At 48.4% G+C, this 20,185-nt stretch overlaps 1 protein-coding gene across 4 annotated transcripts in view; it reads left to right on the top strand.

Annotated features, from left to right (window-relative positions):
* Nucleotides 1–20,185, top strand: part of RXRG (retinoid X receptor gamma) — a 38,890-nt gene that overhangs the window by 8,807 nt on the left and 9,898 nt on the right. For 2 of the 4 annotated variants that reach the window (XM_071810029.1, XM_065842304.2), the window contains one exon: nucleotides 18,422–18,681. In XM_071810029.1, the coding sequence (XP_071666130.1) occupies nucleotides 18,422–18,681 (260 nt within the window). Of the gene's footprint in view, nucleotides 1–8,232; nucleotides 8,580–12,046; nucleotides 12,066–18,421; nucleotides 18,682–20,185 lie in introns of those variants that run through there. The other 2 variants (XM_065842305.2, XM_071810030.1) reach the window with 2 other exon arrangements.

Raw genomic sequence — 20,185 nt, 5'->3', positions numbered from 1 at the left:
CACCTCATTGACTGCAGCAAGGACTAAACTGCAAAGGCAGCTGGCTGACAAGTGCTGACTGAACCTGCCCCTTGGCGATATGGTAGATGTGGCTTTCAGGCCCTGACCCAGATCAAAAGCTCTGTGGCCATGTGATGCAAAGTGCTAATCTGGCGTAAATGCCTTCTCATTCTTCAGATCTTTTTAAATAATAGTAATGGGCCAACTTATTAAGACAGACTTTATCCTGGATGAGATACACTGGCTGCTGGAAAGCAGATCGCGTTGTAGACCTAAGAGCGCAGGAGAAACAGGAGTGATTCAGGGAAAGGCAGTCCTTTCTATGGCATTAATGTGACACGTGTGCAGTCAGATGCTCCAGTGGAGAAACCCAGTGTGAGCAAGCTTGAAGTCTGTGGCCTTGCTGGCTTGGAGAGAGCATGGGTCAGAAATCCGAAGGTACATGCTGATTTCCTACCTCCCATGGCAGGATACAGAAGGGCCTGGGATGAGGTGTCTTATGATAGATATCAACCTTCTGGGCTTTTGGGTCCTGGCTGCTGTGGCTGGGACCTTGGGGACAAGGCTGTGGCTGATGGTTACTGTGCCCTCAGCTGTGAAGGTATTGGTACTAGCACCTGATGTGAAGCTGTTCCTCTTGGATGCCTCCAAACCATCCCTCCCTGAGAAAGGAGCTGCTCAGAGCAGTAATAACCCCTGTTACCTTGAACTCCAAGGTATCTGCATTTGCCTGTCTGGTATAAATAGACCGTCTGAGGCAGCCAGATGTGATGGAGATCGACAGGTTGTCTCTGGAGCTTTGCACTTGCTGAAGCAGGAGGAAATGTGAAAGCATATAGGTGGGGATGCACAGAGTGAGAGCGGCAAGCGAAGCCTCCAGCTGCACAGTGGGTCTCTGCCGTGGGGAACCCTTGGTGGCCTTGTGCAGGGCAGTGCTGTGACAAGATCTTCCCCACCCTGTGCTGAGCTCTGGTGGCCATCAACACATGCCAGATCCAGCCAGTACCTTGGTCTGTCCCCCATCAGCTGTGTGCCACTCAGGTAATGCCTTTGCCAAGGAGATGAACATATTCTGCTCACAGAAATCCAGGTTTCCCAGCAAAACAGAATGAAGAATTGAGCAGGATCCGGGAAATAAATAAATAATTTAAAAAGGCTTTTTGAAAGCTTTCCAGGAGTTCTGCAGAGATAGAGAGGCTGAGTTTTACTTTGGTAGTTTGTTTCTGGTAGTCAGAGAAGCCCTAAAATCTGTAGGTTTTTTGTTACTGAGAGGATTTTTTTTTTTTTGAGTCTGTGTCCCTGCAAGCAATAATGGAGGGTTAACCTGGTCAAGGAACCATCTTCTGTTGAAATATTCCCTCTGAGAAATAGTTGTTGTGGGTGAGTGGCAAAATTGGGGGCAGTTGCAAGGGCTGCGTCTTCTAAGGTTTCTCTGAGAACTCTTATTCAGGAGATGAGGAAATCTTGGTCTTCAGGGTGTAGTTTTCTTTGGAGGAAGGTAACCTACCTGTTTTCAGTCATCTTGCAGAAATCTCAGCTTCACATCGTGTGTGCAGCAGTGTTAAAGAGTGGTTTGCATTTAAATGACAACCTGCAGGTCCTCTGGCACTCTGGTTGGAAAGCTTTCTTGCGGGGTGGTATCAAGGAAGTATCGGGTGAACCGTTGCTTCACCTGTCCTTTGAAAGCCACTTGCTGAACACCAAATAACATGTCGAAGTGGAATTTGTTAAGAGCTGGGTGTTCATTTAGCACCAAAATCTCCTCTGGACATGACAGCCTTTTAGTCAGAGACCTGCCTTTGGATTTGAGTGACTTCAGCTCTTGCCCAGAGAAATCCTGGCTTAATTCAGTCCTTGACCAAACTGGAATCCTAGTTTTATGGCCCCGTTTGCTGCCTTGCACCATTGCCAAGAGAAGTCAGGTACTTACCTCGAAATGCAGAGGGATGCGTAATTCTCCCAGTTGCATTATTGTGGTTCCTTTCTTGTCTCTATGATCTTTATTCCTGCAAAACTAAAGAGACGGAGTGACTTGTCTGAAAACAGGCAGGGAGCCACGAGAGCCCAAGCCCTGAGCCAGTACTCTGTTGACCCAGCTGTTGCTCCTTGATACAATACATGTTCAAACCTCTATCTGGAGTAGCACAAATCTCCTGTGTAATGGGGCTTGCGTATCCTTCTGCAAACCCAACCCAAAGCAATGGATGCTTTTGACAAAAAAATATTTTCCAAAGGGTCCAAATGGCTATTTTTTTGGGATCCACCTTCCCAGGAATACTTTGCTGCATGCTTTTCCATGACGCTACTGCTGCTGACCTTTCTGCTCTGGCAAGGGAGAGTTGCTGGGAAGCACATAGCCAGCGATTCTTCAGTCTTACAAAGGCTGGGATTGTTGGCAGCTTGACGCCCCAGAAAGTGTCTAATTGACTTGACTCTCTCTAGCTGGGCTCCGAATGGATTTTCTGCCTCAGGATATCTCAGCGTTATAGTGGACCTGTTGTTTTTGCTCCTTGCGTGATATTAAAAACTGCATTGTTGGAACAGAAAGCGTGAGTCAGAACGGATGTGCAGAGGGAGCTGCCTGTTGCCCCGTGAATAAGTGCCAGCACAGAGGAGCGGAACGAGACGGAGTCACCTGCCAGCCGCAGTTTGGGGCTGAAGAGTTTCTTGGAGCATTCCAGAGAATTAGCTTGGCTTAATGGTATAGATGACACCTCATATTCAGAAATGGACACATGTTAACCTACCCTTTGCATCTCAGATAGGGAGCATTGGCACTAAAATATCTCCTTCTGCAATACTTGCCTGTTCCAGTGCAGGCTTGGTCCCAGGTGCCTTCAGGGCTGGGCAGATGGCTTGCTCAGGTGTCTGTGTCACCCTGTCATCTGTCACCGGTGCCTAGGAGCATCTCACCTGCATCTATGTCAAAATGTGCTTGTCCCACTACTGGTGCCTGCCTGGGGAGGTAATTCCCTGAGAGGAGTGGGCAGCTGGGCCCCACAACTAGCAAAGCGGCTGGAGGCGCTTAGGCAGGCGTAAGAGGATTCAGTGACACCGCTGATTAGTGTCGGAGGGCCTCATTATGGTGCTGGTAATTGAAGGTCTCTCAAGGTTTAAACAGACTGGGAATTATCCGCCCTCAGAGGTTGCTCTTGGCTGCACTGGACGGTGCTTTCTGCAAGGTAGGCAGTGCCCTCCCTGGAGCAGCCTGATACTGGGGATGGTGGCCTGTGCCCTCTGGAGTGTGGGGAGGGGACCCAGAAGGGGTGGCAGCTGTGGGGTGCAGGGAGAGATGAGGAAGGCCTGGGGAGAAGGAGAGGGCAGGTTGTGTTACTGCAGGTGTGTTTGTGGGGCTGCTGTTTGAATATGCTGCTGCTGCTAATTGCATTAGCCTGGTGGGGCTCTGGGGCTAATTTTATTAGGTTGGTGTCTGTGGTTATTGCTTTACAAGAGACAGTGGTGAGAAAGGGCCAGGCTGGATGGGGAAGGGATGATGTGGTAGCTCCCTTCCTCTCCATCTCCAAGGAATCATAGGAGATACATCACTTTTGGTGGCTTTTGCCTGTCCCAGGCCAATGTCAACTGGTACAGTAGGTAGATGAGGTTGATTCAGTCTGTTAATTAGCCCTGAGAAACCCAGTTTCAGGTCCCTGCTTTGCCACTGACTTTCTGTTTGGCCCTGAGCATGCCACCTGATGTCCCAGTGTCCTCCCTTGGTGGCAAGTAGGGAGGGGAATGGACATTTTGGCTCCTGGAGCACTCAGTCTGGTAGCCCCTGTTGCACCTCACTAGCTGTGTGAAGGGAGCTCCAGCTCCAACCCCAGCACCCCGTGAGCAGTGGGTTTTCTCTGGGACTCTGTAGCTTCGAAGCAGTGTGTCTGGAGGAAGATTCATGTACAGCTGTAGAGTTATGAGGCCTTTTTATTTCCATATGCTGTTCCCACATGCACAACCACTGGATGCCTCTACCTTTAAAAAGAGATGGGTTAGGGGACTGATGGAATTCTCGCTTATGTTTGAAGTTTTCCTAGTCCAATCCAATGTGCAAGGAAGAGGGACCATACTTAATCTCTAGATTTCATGGTTCTGGCGCAGAGTAGAATAAGATTATTCCACTTTAGACCTTCACATGTTTAGGGTCTGGCTCCAGAGAGCAGCATCTCAAAAGCCTTAAGTAGTGCTGGGAAGTCTTTGAGATACTATTCCAAAACACTGCTGAAATATTGGCTACAGTACAATGGCCTTGGAAACCTAATGAGGAGGTGAGTGAGTCCTGAGACCCCAACACAACATTAGTGTCTCAGTTGGCTTGAATCGGCAATGCTTTGTCGGGGGTCCCACTGTGACTGATACCCCCCAGGGTATGGCTGCTGGATGGCAGTCAGCACTCAGTACCATGGCAATGGTTTTCCTTCCTAAAATAACAGTAGCAGTCGTAATGTCTTCTCCTTTTACATAATAAGGGGAAATTAAAAGGATTCAATAATTTGAAGCGGTCGCTTGTGCTATTTCTAGAAGAAATTAAGGGGCTGCCTCTGCATGGTCCTGCAGCACTTAAGAGAGACTGGGCTGGTTCCTGGAGTCTGTCACAGACTGATTTGGGTACAGGGCCCATACTCCAAAACTGATGGTGGTCCCCTAAATGAATTGTCCAATGCTTGCTTTGCCTGAGGAAAAGGCCTGGAGGGGTTTCCTTGCTCAGTGTGTGCATGTGTTCTGCAGCACTAAGCACTCACTAACCCAGATCTGCTAAAAATCAATGAAGTAATCCACTTACAGCTTGGGACTGCCAACCTTTTGAAGGAGCTCAGAGCTGTTTTGTCTTTTTTCCTCCCCCCTTTCTTCTAAGCTGGAAGAAAGAAAAGAGGGATGGGGAAGGGGATGCTGGCAGAGCTGGACTAAAATCAGGCTCTTCGCTCTGGGCAGATCAATAAAAATAATTCCCCACTAAAACTTCATTAGCATGGAATTAAAGCTGCTGAGATCCCGTGTGATCGGTGAGAATTAATGGTACTACTAAATCTGAGCACCGTTCGTGCTTAAAACGCAAAGCTGCTTCGTTGCTCACACCTCCCTGTCCCAGTGCTGCTGGGGCTGAACTAGACATGCAGCTGGTTCTGCTCCTGCCCTGCCCCATGGCTGTCCTTTTGTCCAGCCTGGGGAAAAGGGACAACCCAGGGTGGGATGGTGACAAGATGCAACTCAAGTAGGTGGAAGCAAACCTGTTGTGCAAGGGTAAATTTGTCTCTCATACTAGTGGCTCAGTTCTGGTGGGCCCTGGTGAATCTCTGTGGGGTGATGGACAGATGGTGGGAAAGGTCTCTGGATGGGTGCTGTACAGGCAGGTTTCCCGTTGTGCCAGAGCTTTCCCCTGATGCTGGATTGGAGAAACATCTCTCTGGCAGTCTGTGCCTGGGGCTGCACAGAGTCTCTGTCTTCTGTGGAAGTCTTAGATCTTATTTGAGGGGGTGTATGTGAAAATCACTTGTTTTGGGAGCAGATTGCTTGTTGGGGTTTTTGATTGCAAAATATTTTTTTCGGTTTTGTCACAGAGGAAAAAACAATCTACCTTGCTGAGAAATCCAATATTCTGTCCAAAGATTGAAACAAGTCACCTTGCAGCTGGTTCTCTGCAGCACCCTGGGTCTCTGCCTGTGGGGCCTTGGGACATCCCTGCCCGTGCCTGGCTCTTGCCTCCTGCCCCAAACAAGGAGCCCCAGCATGGCTGTTAAAGGCCAGCACCAGAGTCAAAGCCAGCATTATCCTGAAATAGCAAACTTTGCCTAGAGGTTAGAAATCCCTGGGGCTGCTGGTGAGCTGATGCCACTTGGATTAGTGCAGGGTAGAAAGGGTTTTAGAGGGACCCATAGGTGAGTGTGGGGCAGCACCCACTGAAACCTGAGCTGTGCCTATGGCTCCTGCCCCTGGTGTGGGTCTGTACACTTGGAGGAGGACTGGCCCTTGCTGAGGACATTCACTGGAGATGTCCTCATATGTTGGAGTGGTGGCAGGGGGAGGACACAAGCTCACCTGGACAGGGAGCAGGGCAGGATGTAGCACCACACAGATGCTGCTGTGTTATGCTCTTGTGCTGGTTATCAAACCCTCTTGTCTCACTTCCCAGAGCTCAAAACTTGTGTCCTGCAAGCAGGATGTGAAGCATGCTGTGCGTCTGCCTCTCCTCCTCTGAAACAGTTCTGCAGTGCCATTTATGTTTGTGCAATAAAACAAATGAGATGTGAAAGGTGGCCAGATAGAAAATACAAGAGCTATCTCTTCTGTTTGTATTCACCCTGCAAGACTGCAGTTACTTGTTTTTTGCCTCAGTAGAACCTACTCTGAATACTGATCTCTTTTTTTTTTTTTTTTAACTGGGAGAAAAACTAGTGAGTATATACCTGGGCCACAGCTAATAGGCTATGCAGAGCACTGGTACTATTGCCTGCAAACCTCCTTGCCCCTGACACCAGTCCAGTTATCCATTAATTCGAAGTGGACATGCACTCCCAAATGGTGGGCTCCTGTGTCCCGATAAACTCCAAGTCCCGGAGTTGCTCTGATCTACCTGCTGCCCATAAAGAGCTGTGTGCCCACAGCATGTTATCCTCCTGATATTGCATGTTATCAGGTGCTGGTGAACAGATGCAGAGCAGAAATCACTTTTGAAAAATAACTTAAAAATCATTAATATGAGGGAGAGGGGAAAAAAAAACAAACCACCTTCCCTAGCTTAAACTCTCTGGCGAGAGAGAAATGGATATGGCAATGTCTGAGAGCAAAGCAAGAAACAGAGCTAACAAGGGTAACCTTTCTTTCTCTGGCACACGCAGCACCTCGGGGCTGACAGCACCTCCGTCAGCACCTGCCCGTGCTGCGGCTGGATGCTGTGAGCAGCTCTGTGCTGGCAGGGGGCACATCTTCCCCTTGCAGTCTGCATAGTGCCAAGGGGCAGCATGGACCCTCAGGTGACCTGGAGTGAAGGGTGCCAAACATCCTAATCTGCTGTCCTTCTGTCTTTTGTGGGTTTTTTTTGTTTGTTTGTTTGTTTTTCCTTGCTGCTCGCATGGCTTGCTCCCTATCCGGTACACAGGGGTGGTCTGTGGTCTCTCTGGGAAAGGAAAACCCCTTGCTACCCTGTGCCCCCTTTCTCTGCCAAGCAACTGGTGCCAACAGCAGGGCTGCAACTCACCTCCTCCAACACATGTGTAAATCAGTGCAGACCTTGGTCTCTGCTTGATTTACAACCTCAGGCAAAATTCCTCCCAGCTCCGTTCCTTTGAGGTGACTTCATCCGAGGTCACCCAGATCAGAAACAACAAGCTGTGCTATTGCCTGCATCCCTGCCTCTCCCCAAAATTGCAGCAGTTTGGGGGAGCTTCCTGGGGCAGGGAACTGGGACTGCTCGCCCTTCAGGTTACGAGTCGCTGGAAGAGGCAATGCTGGAGACTACATGCGGCTTTGCCACAGTCTGGCAACTGCCTGCTTATTTCTGCTAATTTCTATGTATTTTCTGCAATACTTCTTTGTCATGCTGGGTGAGCATTAACTCAAAGTTGTGGATGTACTTATGGGACTGTCTGTGAACCTTTCTGCTGCCAAGGCTGTGAACGCTTTACGGACTGTATGTGACAAGGATTGAACCCCCTGGGGCTTTGTCCCATGTCCCCACCTCTTCTTATCCCATACAGCTTTAGCAACTGATTAGTGATGCTTTTTTGGGGTGGTTTTTGAATTCCTTTGGGTGTAGCTGGGGAGGAGAGTTGAGCTCCCAGCTCCACCAGCCCCAGCAAAGGTCCTGGTCCTCCTCAGCCCTGGCTGTGTTTCTGAGGAATGACTGCAATCCAGCACTACAGGGGTCATGACTTGATGCCAGGAGCACAGCCAAGGCCAGGCTGGTTGTAGGACAGGAGCATGGAGCTCCATGCCCTGCTCAGCCCTCACTCCAAAATGCTGGGATGGCTCCATGTGTGCTCCTGCGCTGTCCATCAGCCCGCTTGTCCCCAGGACACCAGCCCCTCCGGGCGAGGGTTGGCCCTTCCCGTGTCTGGAAAACACCTCCACATGGCTGGGACTAGGGTAACTAATAAACTGCATCGAGTTTTCACTGGTGGAAAAGCAAAGCACCCCCCTCCTTCCCTACGATGCTCCTCCCCTAAACAACTTAACCTCCCCACCTCCTCCCAATTTCTGATCTATACCGGGCCGTCATGCATTGATTGGTGTCTTATCCAGGCGATTATGCTACCCAGACGGTCTGCCGTGAATTTGCAGGGAGCCGAGACAGCTGAGCAGGGGAACCAGCCCTGAGCGGTAGCGAACAAGAGCATGTCTCATCCCGGCGAGCAGCTGCTGCTGGCGTGAAGCGAGGATGAGGCTGCGGGAGGAGGCAGCTGCCCAGGGTCCCTCCGAGAACCCTCGCTCCTGCAGAGCCATGTCCCGACCCCGGCGGGCTGTGCCGTGCTCCGGGCAGCTTTGAAGTTAGAGGAGGCAGTTGTGTTTAGAAAGGCAAGAGATGAACTGAAGATTAAACATGTATGGGAATTATCCTCACTTCATTAAGTTTCCTGCGGGCTTTGGCAGTAAGTATTTTACTTGCGTTTGTGATCTGTGCCTTCTGGGCTAGGTGGAAGAACTGATCCCTCAGTAGGAGCATGACGGGGTGGGTAAAGGGAATTCAAAAACATATTTAACTTAGCTCTTATGTGGCTGTAACCTGCGGTGTTTGTGACTGAAGCTGTCCTGTGACTTTATGTGCTGTGAACTTCAGCACGGCCAAACCAAGCTGCCTGAAATTATGCAGGCTTGAGTGAAACCATGACTCTTGGCTCTGAAGTTTAGTTTATGACATTTGAGAGATGTGTTTGCATGTGATGAGCTGAATCTATTCATTGAAAGAATAGGATCAAACCAAGTAAGTATCTTTCCAATTGCATCTTTATTAAATTGTTAGAGGAAAAAAAATACTTTTAAAACATAAAACAGCTCCCAAGAAATCTAAAGAGGGCTCTTTCCTTCCCCAGTGGCTGTCTTCTGCCCTTGTGACACAGATAGCACCATAATCGCGTGAAGCTGTGTCAGATTAGCCAAATGAGGCTGCGCAGCGAGGCAGCGGTCGGCGAGGGGCTGCATCTGCATGGCTGCGAGCTGCAGTGCCCCCGCACACACCAGCTGTGAGCGAGCCCCAGTTGCAGAAACCAGAACTGCTCTTAGGAAATGGGGCTTAGCAGTTACCAGGGCTCACTCATTATTTTTGTCTGAAGTTATTATTCTTGTCCTGACAGTTGGGCTGTGTAAGGGGAATGGTTTGAGGAGCCGTGGGGTGCTCCCCACTTCAGACAGGGAGCAAACAGGTTGGAGTGCTTGGCTGCAAGGGGCTGGGAGCACCCACATCTGAGTAGCTAACAAAACACTGGTGCTGCTCCCGTGAAGTGTGTTGTTTATCAATATGCAAATTATTCCTATCTCTGGAAAACTCCTCAAGTTGCTTCCAGCCCTTCAGGGTGGATAAATGCCTCCAGGACTCTCTCTGGAGGCCCCCAGGCTGTATACATCAATCTGTTATTTCTCTACTAGAGAAGAGGTTTGTGCAGACATTGGATTGCACATGGGAAGTTCCCACTATGTGTATATTTTTTTTCCTTCCCTCTTGCACCAGATGCTCACCTCTGGTAATTCTCCAACTTCAGAAAAGTCATTGGTATTGCATCAAGTCATCCTCAAGTTTCACAAGAGCTTGACTTTCCAAAATACCTTTTTTTAAGCAGTTTCTGCAGAAAAGAGACGACTCATTGGAAGAACGTATTGCTCACTGTTGTTTTTAAGAAACAAGCAAAGACAAGCCAAACTCTCTCCTATTGCTGCAATCAGAGTGAAACAATGGAAGTGTTATTTGTGTTTAATTTGTTGAGTATTACAAATTTACAAGGAGGCAAAAGAAAGTGACATTCAAACTGATCTTCATAAGAACCAGGCACAGATCCCTATAGAGACAGAGGTCACAGCACTCAGCAGAGCCTTTGGGAGATTTCTAGGAGAGGAAATTGGTGGTAGGAGCAGAGGTATTTTTGCTCCACCAATAAAGACAAAGGAACTATTCTCCAGCCCACTGACAGTTCAGTATGTTGGGACTTTAACTTCCATTTAAAAGTGTATTTAACTGATGTTTTAACCTGCTTCTAACTTGAGTTAGAAAAACAGCAGTGTTTTCTGCAGAAGAACTGCTGACAGAGATGCAGAAGCACTGGCCAAGTTTTGTTTGGGCTGCTTTAAAACACTCGCTCTGGCCTGGCCTGTGCTCCCTGAACGGTACAGGCTGCTCACATCTTCCCATGCCCCCCAGGCAGCTTGGGGGCCTGTGGGTGGTGTGGGGCTGCTTCTCCCTGGGTTCTTGGGTCTGCAGAGAGGGATTCCTGGCGGCTTGAGAAAGCAACTGCTGCTCTGGGCAGACAACTTTAGGGAGTCCGATGGGCTGTGCAAGGGGACAGTGAGAGGGGTGAAGCAGAATAGCTCATGGTGACCATTGATGGAGGGGGTATATGGCAGCTTCCCACTGCTTTGGGGACCATGTGGGCAGCCTGCATCTCCATCAGGCCCACAATATGTCTGTGGTCTTTGCTGCTCCCCTCTCCTTTAAAAAGCTGTGAAATTATTCCTGATCCTGGGATGGTAGAAAAGTGCAGTGTCCACACCAGGCTGTAGCTTTGTTGCATTCATCGGTCTTGCATCGTGTTGCTGGAGGGCAGAGTTAAGGTGATGTGGCTGCTGCTGTTTGGCATGTCTAGATCTTATTGTGTTCAGATTTCCTTTAGTTCTGAAATTTTGGGCTTCATTTTAAGCATAACAACAGAAAAACCCCATGTTTTGGTGTTTTTTTTTTCTTTTTTTTTAGCATTTAAGTGTTAGATATGCTTTAATTTAATTTTATCTGCATTCAGGTTGGAAGTAAGGAACACATTTTTAATGTGTAAGTAACTGTCACTTTGACCTTAAATGTCTGAATAACACCATCGAATTTGTCTGAGAATGTGCATACACAAATTGGTAATAAGCGCATGATTTGTGATGAGAAAAGGATAGTCAGACTCTGAATTGTTACAGATGAGTTTGTAGAGTAGCAGAGAAAGTGTTCAGATGAGTCATCCTTAGACACCTAAAGCAGGAGATGTGCACTAAGGCAGAGGGATTTGCCTTCACAACCTGGGCTGCAGAAGCAAGGAAAGGGCTTCAAAATGTGTTTTTATTCTCCAGAAGGATGCATTTCATCCAGAGCCCAGCTCCCAGGGCAAGGAAAGATGCTGTGCTGGCTGTCCTCTCTCTGAGCACTCTCTGGCACAGTTGGTTGCGGACAAGAACTAATTTGGCTCTTCCACAAAGTCTCTTTTATTAGTACTCATGTAACTTGGCCTGTGGCCATGCCACCTCCGGTTGCAATCTTGTCAGCTCTCCCAAGCAAAGTGAGGTTAGGCCAGGTCGTTTGGGGGATAGGGAGAGGAAAACCCAGGTTGTGACTGGAGTGGGGCTGCTGCCTGGCTGTTTGGCACCTTTTCTGCCCATGGTGGTCCCAGGTTTTGTGACCTGCAGGATGTTTTTTTTCCCAGGGTGTCAGATCTTGTCCTGTCTGTACCTGTAACTGTGTATGTGAAGATGGACCCAGCAAAGGTGTGAGAAAATCCAGTGACTTGGCAACTTCCACACCTACAGAAATGCAGATTTGTTTGTTTGTTTGTTTGTTTTTTCATTTGGGGTGTTTTGTTTTGTTTTGAAGCAGGAATCATTTGCTTTCAATTTCCTGGGGCAACTACTGACCCTGCAGCCAGTGGGATCCTTTCTGTTGGGCACCTGTAGCCTCTTCAGGAGTTTAAAGACCACTGTAGGAATTTGTGCATGTTTTTCCAGCTGGATCCTGTGCTGGACGTCCTGCTGGCCAGGTGGAAAATTCGATTAGACAATCATGAAAAACTCTTCAGGTCTCACATTCAACAACTTTTATTTCTTTGGAGATGAGATGCTTAATTCAGTTCTTGTGTGTTGCTGTGGTCACCAGGAGTGTGCGATACCTTGTTAGGGTGAGTAAATTTGACTTGCAGTCCTTATTTCAATTACCTGACAAGCAGTTGCTAAAGGAGTCTTTGGTCGACAAGATGACCATAGCTGTAGAGTTACCCTATAATGTGTGGATCCTGTTAAAGTCATGGCAAAGCCTGTGTGGCTTCTGAGGATTTTGCTCCTTCCTTCCCTCCTCCTTAGCTTGGCTTCCTGGAGAAGAGAATATGTGGTTGCACCACAAGTGTGTCTTCTCCAAATGTCCTTGGACATATTAGGCTGTTGACCCGCTGTCCAATTTCAGTCAAATCAGACCAAGATCTCAAAATAGCATCTGATACTGAGCTTGCACCAGGGCAGGTGAAAGTCTCATCTGCTTCCAGACCACAGCTTCTTGTGGGGCCAGGTTTTGGGTGGTCCCTGTTTGCAAGGGCAGCACTGGAGTGTTACCTGAGAGGAGACGGAGCTGCAATTTCCACCACCTGGAGAGCTGAAGGAAACTTTCTCCTGCCCTGTGCACATCCCTGTTGCAGAAATCCCTGCTCACGTATGTACCAACAGACCTCCAAAAATTTTTGCTCTTCTTTGATGTTAACTGACAGGAGAAGGCTGCTCTATTTATTGACTCGGAGTTGAGGAAGAAGATGGAAACACAAAGGTTGTTGGACCTTAAAAGCGAGGCAAGGCAAATAACCTTTCTGTAAGGTATTAGCATGGCAATCTGTACTGTCTGTGGAAATTTGCTTGGGCAGGTAAAAATATCACCAGAAAGGGAATAGTTTTTCAGTTTAGCTTCCCTGTAGTAAATAAAAACTACTTGTGCAGTCATAGCAGCAAAACTGTGTTTGATTCCCATTAACGTGGGTTCCCTGCTACATAACTGCATCCAGTTTCAGGAGTGTTTCTCACAGGTATTTCCCCTCGAAGGTCGTCCCCAAGGACGAGCTGCCTGCCAAGCTGTGCCTCCCACGCACGCCTGTGCACCTCTGCTGAAATCAGCCCTTCTCTGCATGTCTCTTACCACTTCTCGGTGCTCTCTGATCTGCAGAGGATGTATTATGGTATCTGCAAAGTTGTGCTAGTCGTGTGTCAAGCAGAGCAACTTGCACCTTTAATTGTTCATGCCAATGCAATGAACCCTTTCTGTGTATATCTGAGGCCTCGGAAGCATGCGTGTGTTTTTCATTATTGAAAGTGTTTTGTTCCAGCCTTTGATTCTCTCTGACATTAAAAACAAAACTGCAAAGGTTGAAAGTATCATCATCTCCAGGCTTACCAGGGATCTGCAGGTCTCGGGAGGTAGGATCACCTTAGACCTTAGCTGAAGAAAGACCCCCTGGTTTTTAACACTGATCCCTTTCCTCTCAAGGCTTTGCTAAGTGTTATAGCCGAAGGCCTTAACCAAAACAAACTTACAACCCATGTTGTTTGAATAGCCCATCTGTGTAGGGCTTGGATGTTTCTGGTCTCTGTGCATTCTCATTCCACTTTCTGCTCAAATATAATGGCTGAGGTTGGTGTTTCCTACCATTATTTGGGTGAAAATCAAGGCAACTTTATTGGTTGCAGCCTGAATGCTTCTCTTTCTGCTGCCTTTGCCTTGGCACTAGGGGTCACTAACACACTCTTGCAGGTAGTCTTTGCTTCCACACCTGCCCCAGCTTTACCTGTGAAGTGCTCACAACACAGATGTATCCAAGCTGGCTTTATCGAGCTGGTGTTGATCGTGGACCAGTTTAGCTGTGTTAGCCCAGGCCTGGCTGTTTAACATTGGTGTGGTAGACCTGGAGCTTTGTGCTCTGCAGATGCATCTGTTGGACACCTACACATCTGCTGTCATGTAGACAGTGTTCATCTGTTTGATTTTGTAAGGCTATTCATGCAAGTTTCCCACCTCTGGACTGAGATTTTTCTAAGGTGGAGGTAAAACACAGATGGAAGTGGGGGTATCAAAGCTTTGTGTTCTTGTTTTGCTTCAGTGCCTGGTGAGTGAATGTAATGCTGTTATTTGTGTCCTTAAGGGCACTGTTGTCAAAATGCAGAGAACAGAGTGGTTCTTAGGGTCTTCTCTCATCATTTTTTCTAATGTCAGCAGAGTTGTCTATGCAGACTTTAGATAGCATCCTTATTCTGAATGCCAGAGCAACAGGATGGGCATCATGTCTGTGTGCATGCTTCCAGCCCACGGCTGCTCTCTGCTGCAAGGGTTGTGATGCATTTGCAGAGGCAGTTTGAACCAGCAAATCTCCCAAATACAAGTTTCTTCTTTTTAGAATTTGCTTTCTATAAATAGAAGGCTGGGATGTGCGCTTTTCTGTACAAGAGAGCTTGTGGAACACTGATTGAGGCACTGGGTTCTCTGGACACTGCATGTTTGCAGTAGAGATATCAGAGAATCCACACAAGGCAGTTCCCTTATGTCTTCTCTTCCCCTGTTCCTCCAGGAGAGAAATAAATACAATATCAGGCTTCCCTGAACATCTCTTCAGGAGAGGTCCTGTCCAAGCATTAATGTGGAAGAGGGAGGTGGGGGAGAAGCACATAAACAGCCCCATTTGTGGATCAGAAATAAGTTGGGCTTGAATCTGGAGTAGATGGTTCAAAACAGTCGCAAGCCGTGATGCTCGATGCAGGGTCTCAGCCAGTCTTTCCTAGCAGACGTGGGGTCCTGGACAGTCTGGGAGCCGCGTTTGGTGCTTGCAGGCAGGGGCCGTGCCAGTCGCAGAGCCCTCATCTCCCAACGTGGGGCTGCCCTCTGCTTTGTGGGGCCGCCCTCTGCTCCGCGGGCCCCAGCGCAGCTGGCTGAGTCCCCGCTATCGCTTGTCACCTCGCGTTACCTGACAGACAGACTCCAGCCCCGCTTTGGCCTGTGTAAATGTCACCTGTGCCAAATGCCACTGCAGAGGCAGCCGGCTGTGGCTGCTGTGCAGGACTGAGTCCTGTGTCCCTGGTCCCCTCAGCTCTGTCCCAGAGATGCTTCCCCACTGGCCCCAGTTCGCTGCCGTGCTGGTTTCTGTTTGTCTCTTAAACGTTCGGAGAAAATACCTTGAGGAAAGCCATGTCATCCCTGTGAGCCCTAGGCCTTTCTGGTTGCTTTCTGCCAGGAGATGTGGGACGTGGACAATTGGTGTTTTCCTGCAGATCATTTCATTTGATCAATTTCAACCAAAATGCACCAGACTTGCAAACTCTGCTGTCAGCACTGTCCAAGCCATCCTGCCTGCTTTGGATGGAAACCACTTTGAGGGTACTCATCTTGGGGAATAAGTAACTCTAACATCAAGGATGCTTTGGCATGGCTCTTCTTGCACACCTTCTGCCATCCATGCAAATTGTTCTTCACCCGAGCTGATAGCCTGTTAGCAGCCGCATCTTGTGTCCCTCTCAGAGTGCTCCAGCCTGAGAATGAGAAGCTGAGAGAAGTGTTTCCCCAGGTGCAGGAGGGCGCATTACTGTTCCCTCAGGGACTGACTCCCAGGGAAGCACTGGAAGTCAAAGTTTGGACTGGCTTGCAGGAGTGCTTTGCTTTGATTTTGTTTGTTTGGTTTTTGTTGGCTCTGCTTTTGTGAGTGGGGTTTCTATTACCGTTTATTACAGATGGATAAAATTGTTCATTGGTAAATGGAAAGCTAACACTGATGATTTTGACCAACATCTTTGTCACAGCCTTGGCAGGACAGTGTGGCCAGACACTGAGGAAACATACATGTTAACTCTGGTTTGTGTCATCAGGCCCCAGCAGAGCCTGGCTTTACACCTGTATGCTCTCCAGTAGATATTTTTATTTATCCATCCGCCTTCACCAGCAAACACTCCTTCATCCATTCGTGCTTCCTCTTTGGTGCCTCGTTGCTGGGGTGACAGAGGTAGGCACAAGCCCTCCAGGCTTCCTGGCTTCAACCTTTGATCCTATCCTGGGAGCTGGGGGGTTCCTCTGGCCGTAGCCCTTGAACAGTCATCTCTTGGCACAACACAAGTGCACCGTGGGACTTGCCCTGGCCAGCAATCTCCTTGGGTGAAAACCTTGCTTTGGGTGCTTGTGAAACTTGGAGCCTTTCTAATGGAGAAACTTACTGGTGACAGTGTTTCTGTGAGGTCTGTAGTAAATGCAAGTGATTAAATAACTCTCACAGAAGTCTTTTCTTACTGTTTTAAATCTTCTGCATGATACTTTCAAAATGTGCCCTTTTCCAGGTTAATAGAAAAGCATGAAGAATCATTCTTCTCCTTAGCTGTCCTGTTGTGATAGATTTCTGCCCAGTCTCCCCTTCAGTGACTTATTTTCCAAGCTGTAGAATCCTCAAAGGCAATGTTCTTTATCTGGTTGTTTAAAGAGGCATAAAACCAATTTATTTATAAGTCTGCTACAGATGCTGGAGAGGACTGCATGCTATGGTACCAGGCTACTCGCAGGTGATGAAAAATGCATATGCTTTTCTCTGAAGCTGATGATGATGACACAAGGCAGGATGCTCTTCTTAAGTCCCAGGAAACAACTGAGGTGCCTCTGTGAGCTGAGCATTTAGGTGAGGTGGGGGCCAGGCAAACAGCACATTTTCTGCCCACTGCTAAAGGCTCTCCTGGCAGCTGTCTCTGGGATGTGAAGGGCTTTTGCGCTTGGAAGCCATTACAAGGTAGGGATTTTGCTGTCTGCTAACAGAAAACAGGCTGTGTGTCTCCATGAAGGTGGTGGGGGACATGGGGTGACTCTCTCCAGCAGCAGGAGCCCTGGCTCTGCCTCCAGACCGCCTCGCTGCCTCCAAGGCTTCTGTCGTTGTCATTGAGCTGGCTTCCTCTTGCTGCACATTGCTTTCCCACTGGGAGAATTGATCCAAAAAGCCAAAGCAAGAATTGACAAAGACCTTTTCTCCCCCTCCCTCTGCAGAATTAAGTCTGAAGTGGGTTGATAACGGTGGATCGAGTCCTCCTTGACTCTGACAAATGTCTTTAATGTTATTCAGCAAGCTGACCTTTTCCTGTCTTTATTGTGCATCTTCCCTTTGAATCAGATTTGATTGTTACTTCAGGTAAAATAACAAACACTGTCACATAAATAACTTTTGCAATAATGTTAAAAGGAGGAAAAAAAAACCAAACAACGAAACAAAACACCAAAGCGCTACCTTACTTGCAAATGCAATGGGAACAAGCATCCTCTGTGCCAGCCATGGAAAACCAACTGTGACCTTCCCACACAACATCTTTGCCTTGCTACTTCAGGGAATGATCTCCTCTGTTGAAAAACCAACAGAGAAACAATAGTTCATTGAAATGTTAAAGACAGCTAATGCTAACTGGGGTTGGTAAATTCCAGGGGAGGGAAAAAAGGTTATATAAATTCTTAAAATACATCTGGATATACAACCTATTGAGACTAGGGGGCTTTTGCTGCCCAAATACCTTCTGAATATTTGAGACTGGTCTTACCGAAAACAGTGTTTAGGCCTAGGGTGAGGTGTTCAGCCTCAGAGACTGCCCTGAAGTGGCAATGATCAAGGTTATATTGCTTTTCTCTGCCACCTCTTCCCTGGTGGGGTTCAGGGGCAAATTGACCTCATGAGGGTTACTTGTGAGGCTCAGTTTGGCAATGTGCACTGAGCTCTTTTGTGTGGAAGGAGGAAACGCTCTTTTCTTGTGGCTGGAAGGCTGTCTACCCCAGCATGTCTGTGTGGCCACAGTCTCTGCTGTCTCCTACTAAGTGAGGAAGAGTAATGGATAAAATATTTTGTGAGTACCTTGTCCTGTTGTCTACATTGCTAGCATGTTGTGTGCAGTTTCTGTCCCACATTACTCCAGCTCCTCCTGGAGATGTTGGCATCAACTTCTGAGAGCAGGAGGAACATGTGAAATGGCACGGTGGAGAGGTAATTGGGTGGGAAGGGAAAGAGTTGAGCCATGGGAAGAAGAACTCACTGAGCACAATGCCTGAGCCATTGCAGACACCAAACGTGTTTCGTAAGACATGAGGAGCATTTAGGGTTTCCGGCCGGGTCAGTGGGGGTTCCTGGTTTCAGATGTGTGCTCTTTGTAGAGCCAACCTGGAGAAAAGAAATAGGACCTTGGGGAGCAATTCAGAGAACACCAGCCTGAGGCAGGCAGGCAGCGGTGCCTTCTTTCCAGTTAGCTGAGGCACCAAAGCAGTGAAGAAGAATTGTGTTGTTAAGTATTATCTTCATAATATGTTTTGTTGCTGTATGAAACTCTCTTTCTTGTACCATAACCAACATTTTGTTCTTTTTCTTTTTAGCATAAAGCCTGTTTTTTGCTTGGCCTTGAATATTGACAAGCATCTATGCTGACATGAACAAGACTGGGTAGCTGATAACTGTACAGCCAGCCACACTCATAGCGTATTTAATATTTTTTCTTCTCCCTATAGATTCCCCTATTCCTGCCAGCTCCACGTCTGTGAGCCCGTCATCAAGCCTTTCCACGGGAAATCCGGTGGACGGGCACCACAACTACCTCGAGCCCCCTGCGAACGCCTCCCGGGCGCTGCCGACCCCCATGAACGCGATCGGGTCTGCGGTGAACGCGCTGGGCTCGCCGTACAGAGTCATCGCGTCCTCCATCGGCTCGCACCCCGTCACTCTGTCCTCAGCCCCGGGCATGAATTTTATGACGCATGCCAATCCGCAGGTAGACAGATGGGCTTGCCTGTTTTGCTACAGTTCGTGGTGTTCAGAGTGGGTAAAGTCCAAAAACTTTAGGGAGCGGGTTGGCTGGTGAGGAGTCTGGTGTATTTTGGCTGCTTAGAGAGATCAACTGTAAAGAACAATTTCCAGCGTGTGAATCTTTCTGCATAAATTCCCCTGGCACAGACACAGAGAAGACACTTGTGTATACTTCAAAATACCCTGCACAGTAAGAGGAGAGGGCTAATTCTGAAGTCTGTTTTCAGCATGAGTGCAGTCCAGTTCCCCTCCGCTGCATCTATTGTGGTGTGTACGATTACTGTATGTGGAAATAATCAGAATAGCCAAGGGCTGTAGCATGTGAAGCATTCCCCTTCTTCCTGCAAAAGGATATCTGCTTTGTTTCATTATTTGGAAGGGAGACAGACTTTCTAGAGAGAGACAAATGTTAATGTTAAATGCCAGCCACGTACATTCTGTTGCATGTAAACTTTGCCTGAAGAAAAATGAAGTGCTTCTGTCCTTACTGCCTGAGCTCACTCAGGTGCTGGGGTTCCCCTCCAGACAAAGGTCGGTGCCTCCCCAGAGCTGTGAGTGGGCTTGGGAGCCTCCCAGGTTGGCTCCGTGGAGCAGGTACCTGCTGCCCTGAGAGCCTGGCACCGCCTCTGGCATGGACCACGTTGGCAGTGTGGAATTCTGACAGTGTGCTGAAATGTTTTGAGACTCCTGATCTAAGTGGAAGTTCTGCCTTTTATTAACAAGACTTCGCATTTTATTAGTGGGACCTGAAGGTAAGGAGTGCTCAAGAGTCTCATGGTTCCTGCTGGAGAAGCAGTGAGAAGATGGTCCCTCAGTCCTCTGCCCTGTACCCCACTGCTACTCCGCAGTCTGGCTCAAGTTCTTCCTAGTGTCTGCCACCAAGACTGGGAGAGGATGGTATGATGAGGAGCTCTGAGAGGGTATAAGGGTGATTTAGCAGGTTTGGCTTTACCTTTGACCAGCATCCTCAACTCCTGTGTGGGTCTAGGCTGTCTGCAGTGGATGTGCTGGTCACCCTTCCTCCCCTTGCACCACTCGACTCTTCCTCATCAACCTGACAACATTCATGGCTGTGGCATCCAGGGCAGGTCCTTCATGGTGGTGGAGCTGGTGGCAACATTGACTGTGTGGAAGCTTTTCCTCTGGGGCTGGGGATGCTTCAGGAAGCAGTATTCCCCAGTCCAGGCGCTGCGCCAAGTTCCCAGCTCTGAGGAGCAGGTTTCATTTGTGTTGCCTCTAATTCAAGGAGACAGCTGGGCCTTGGGGATTCAGCAGGGAGGCAGCTAATGGATTTGGGTTCAAGCGGTTGTCCCAGATATCATACATGGTTGCACTTAACCTGCAGGAGTCAAGCTCCAAGGACACTGGTGGCTAAAACTGCCCCTTTCCCTTCCTCCCCCATACACCCTCTCTCCCTGTTATTGTCTCAAAGTGCAGCCAGAGAGAAAGAAGAGGTGGTACCTGAGCTC

Source organism: Patagioenas fasciata, chromosome 6 (genome assembly GCF_037038585.1).
Source record: "Patagioenas fasciata isolate bPatFas1 chromosome 6, bPatFas1.hap1, whole genome shotgun sequence".
Taxonomy (NCBI): Eukaryota; Metazoa; Chordata; class Aves; order Columbiformes; family Columbidae; genus Patagioenas; species Patagioenas fasciata.
This window is presented reverse-complemented; position numbering and strand designations above follow the sequence as displayed.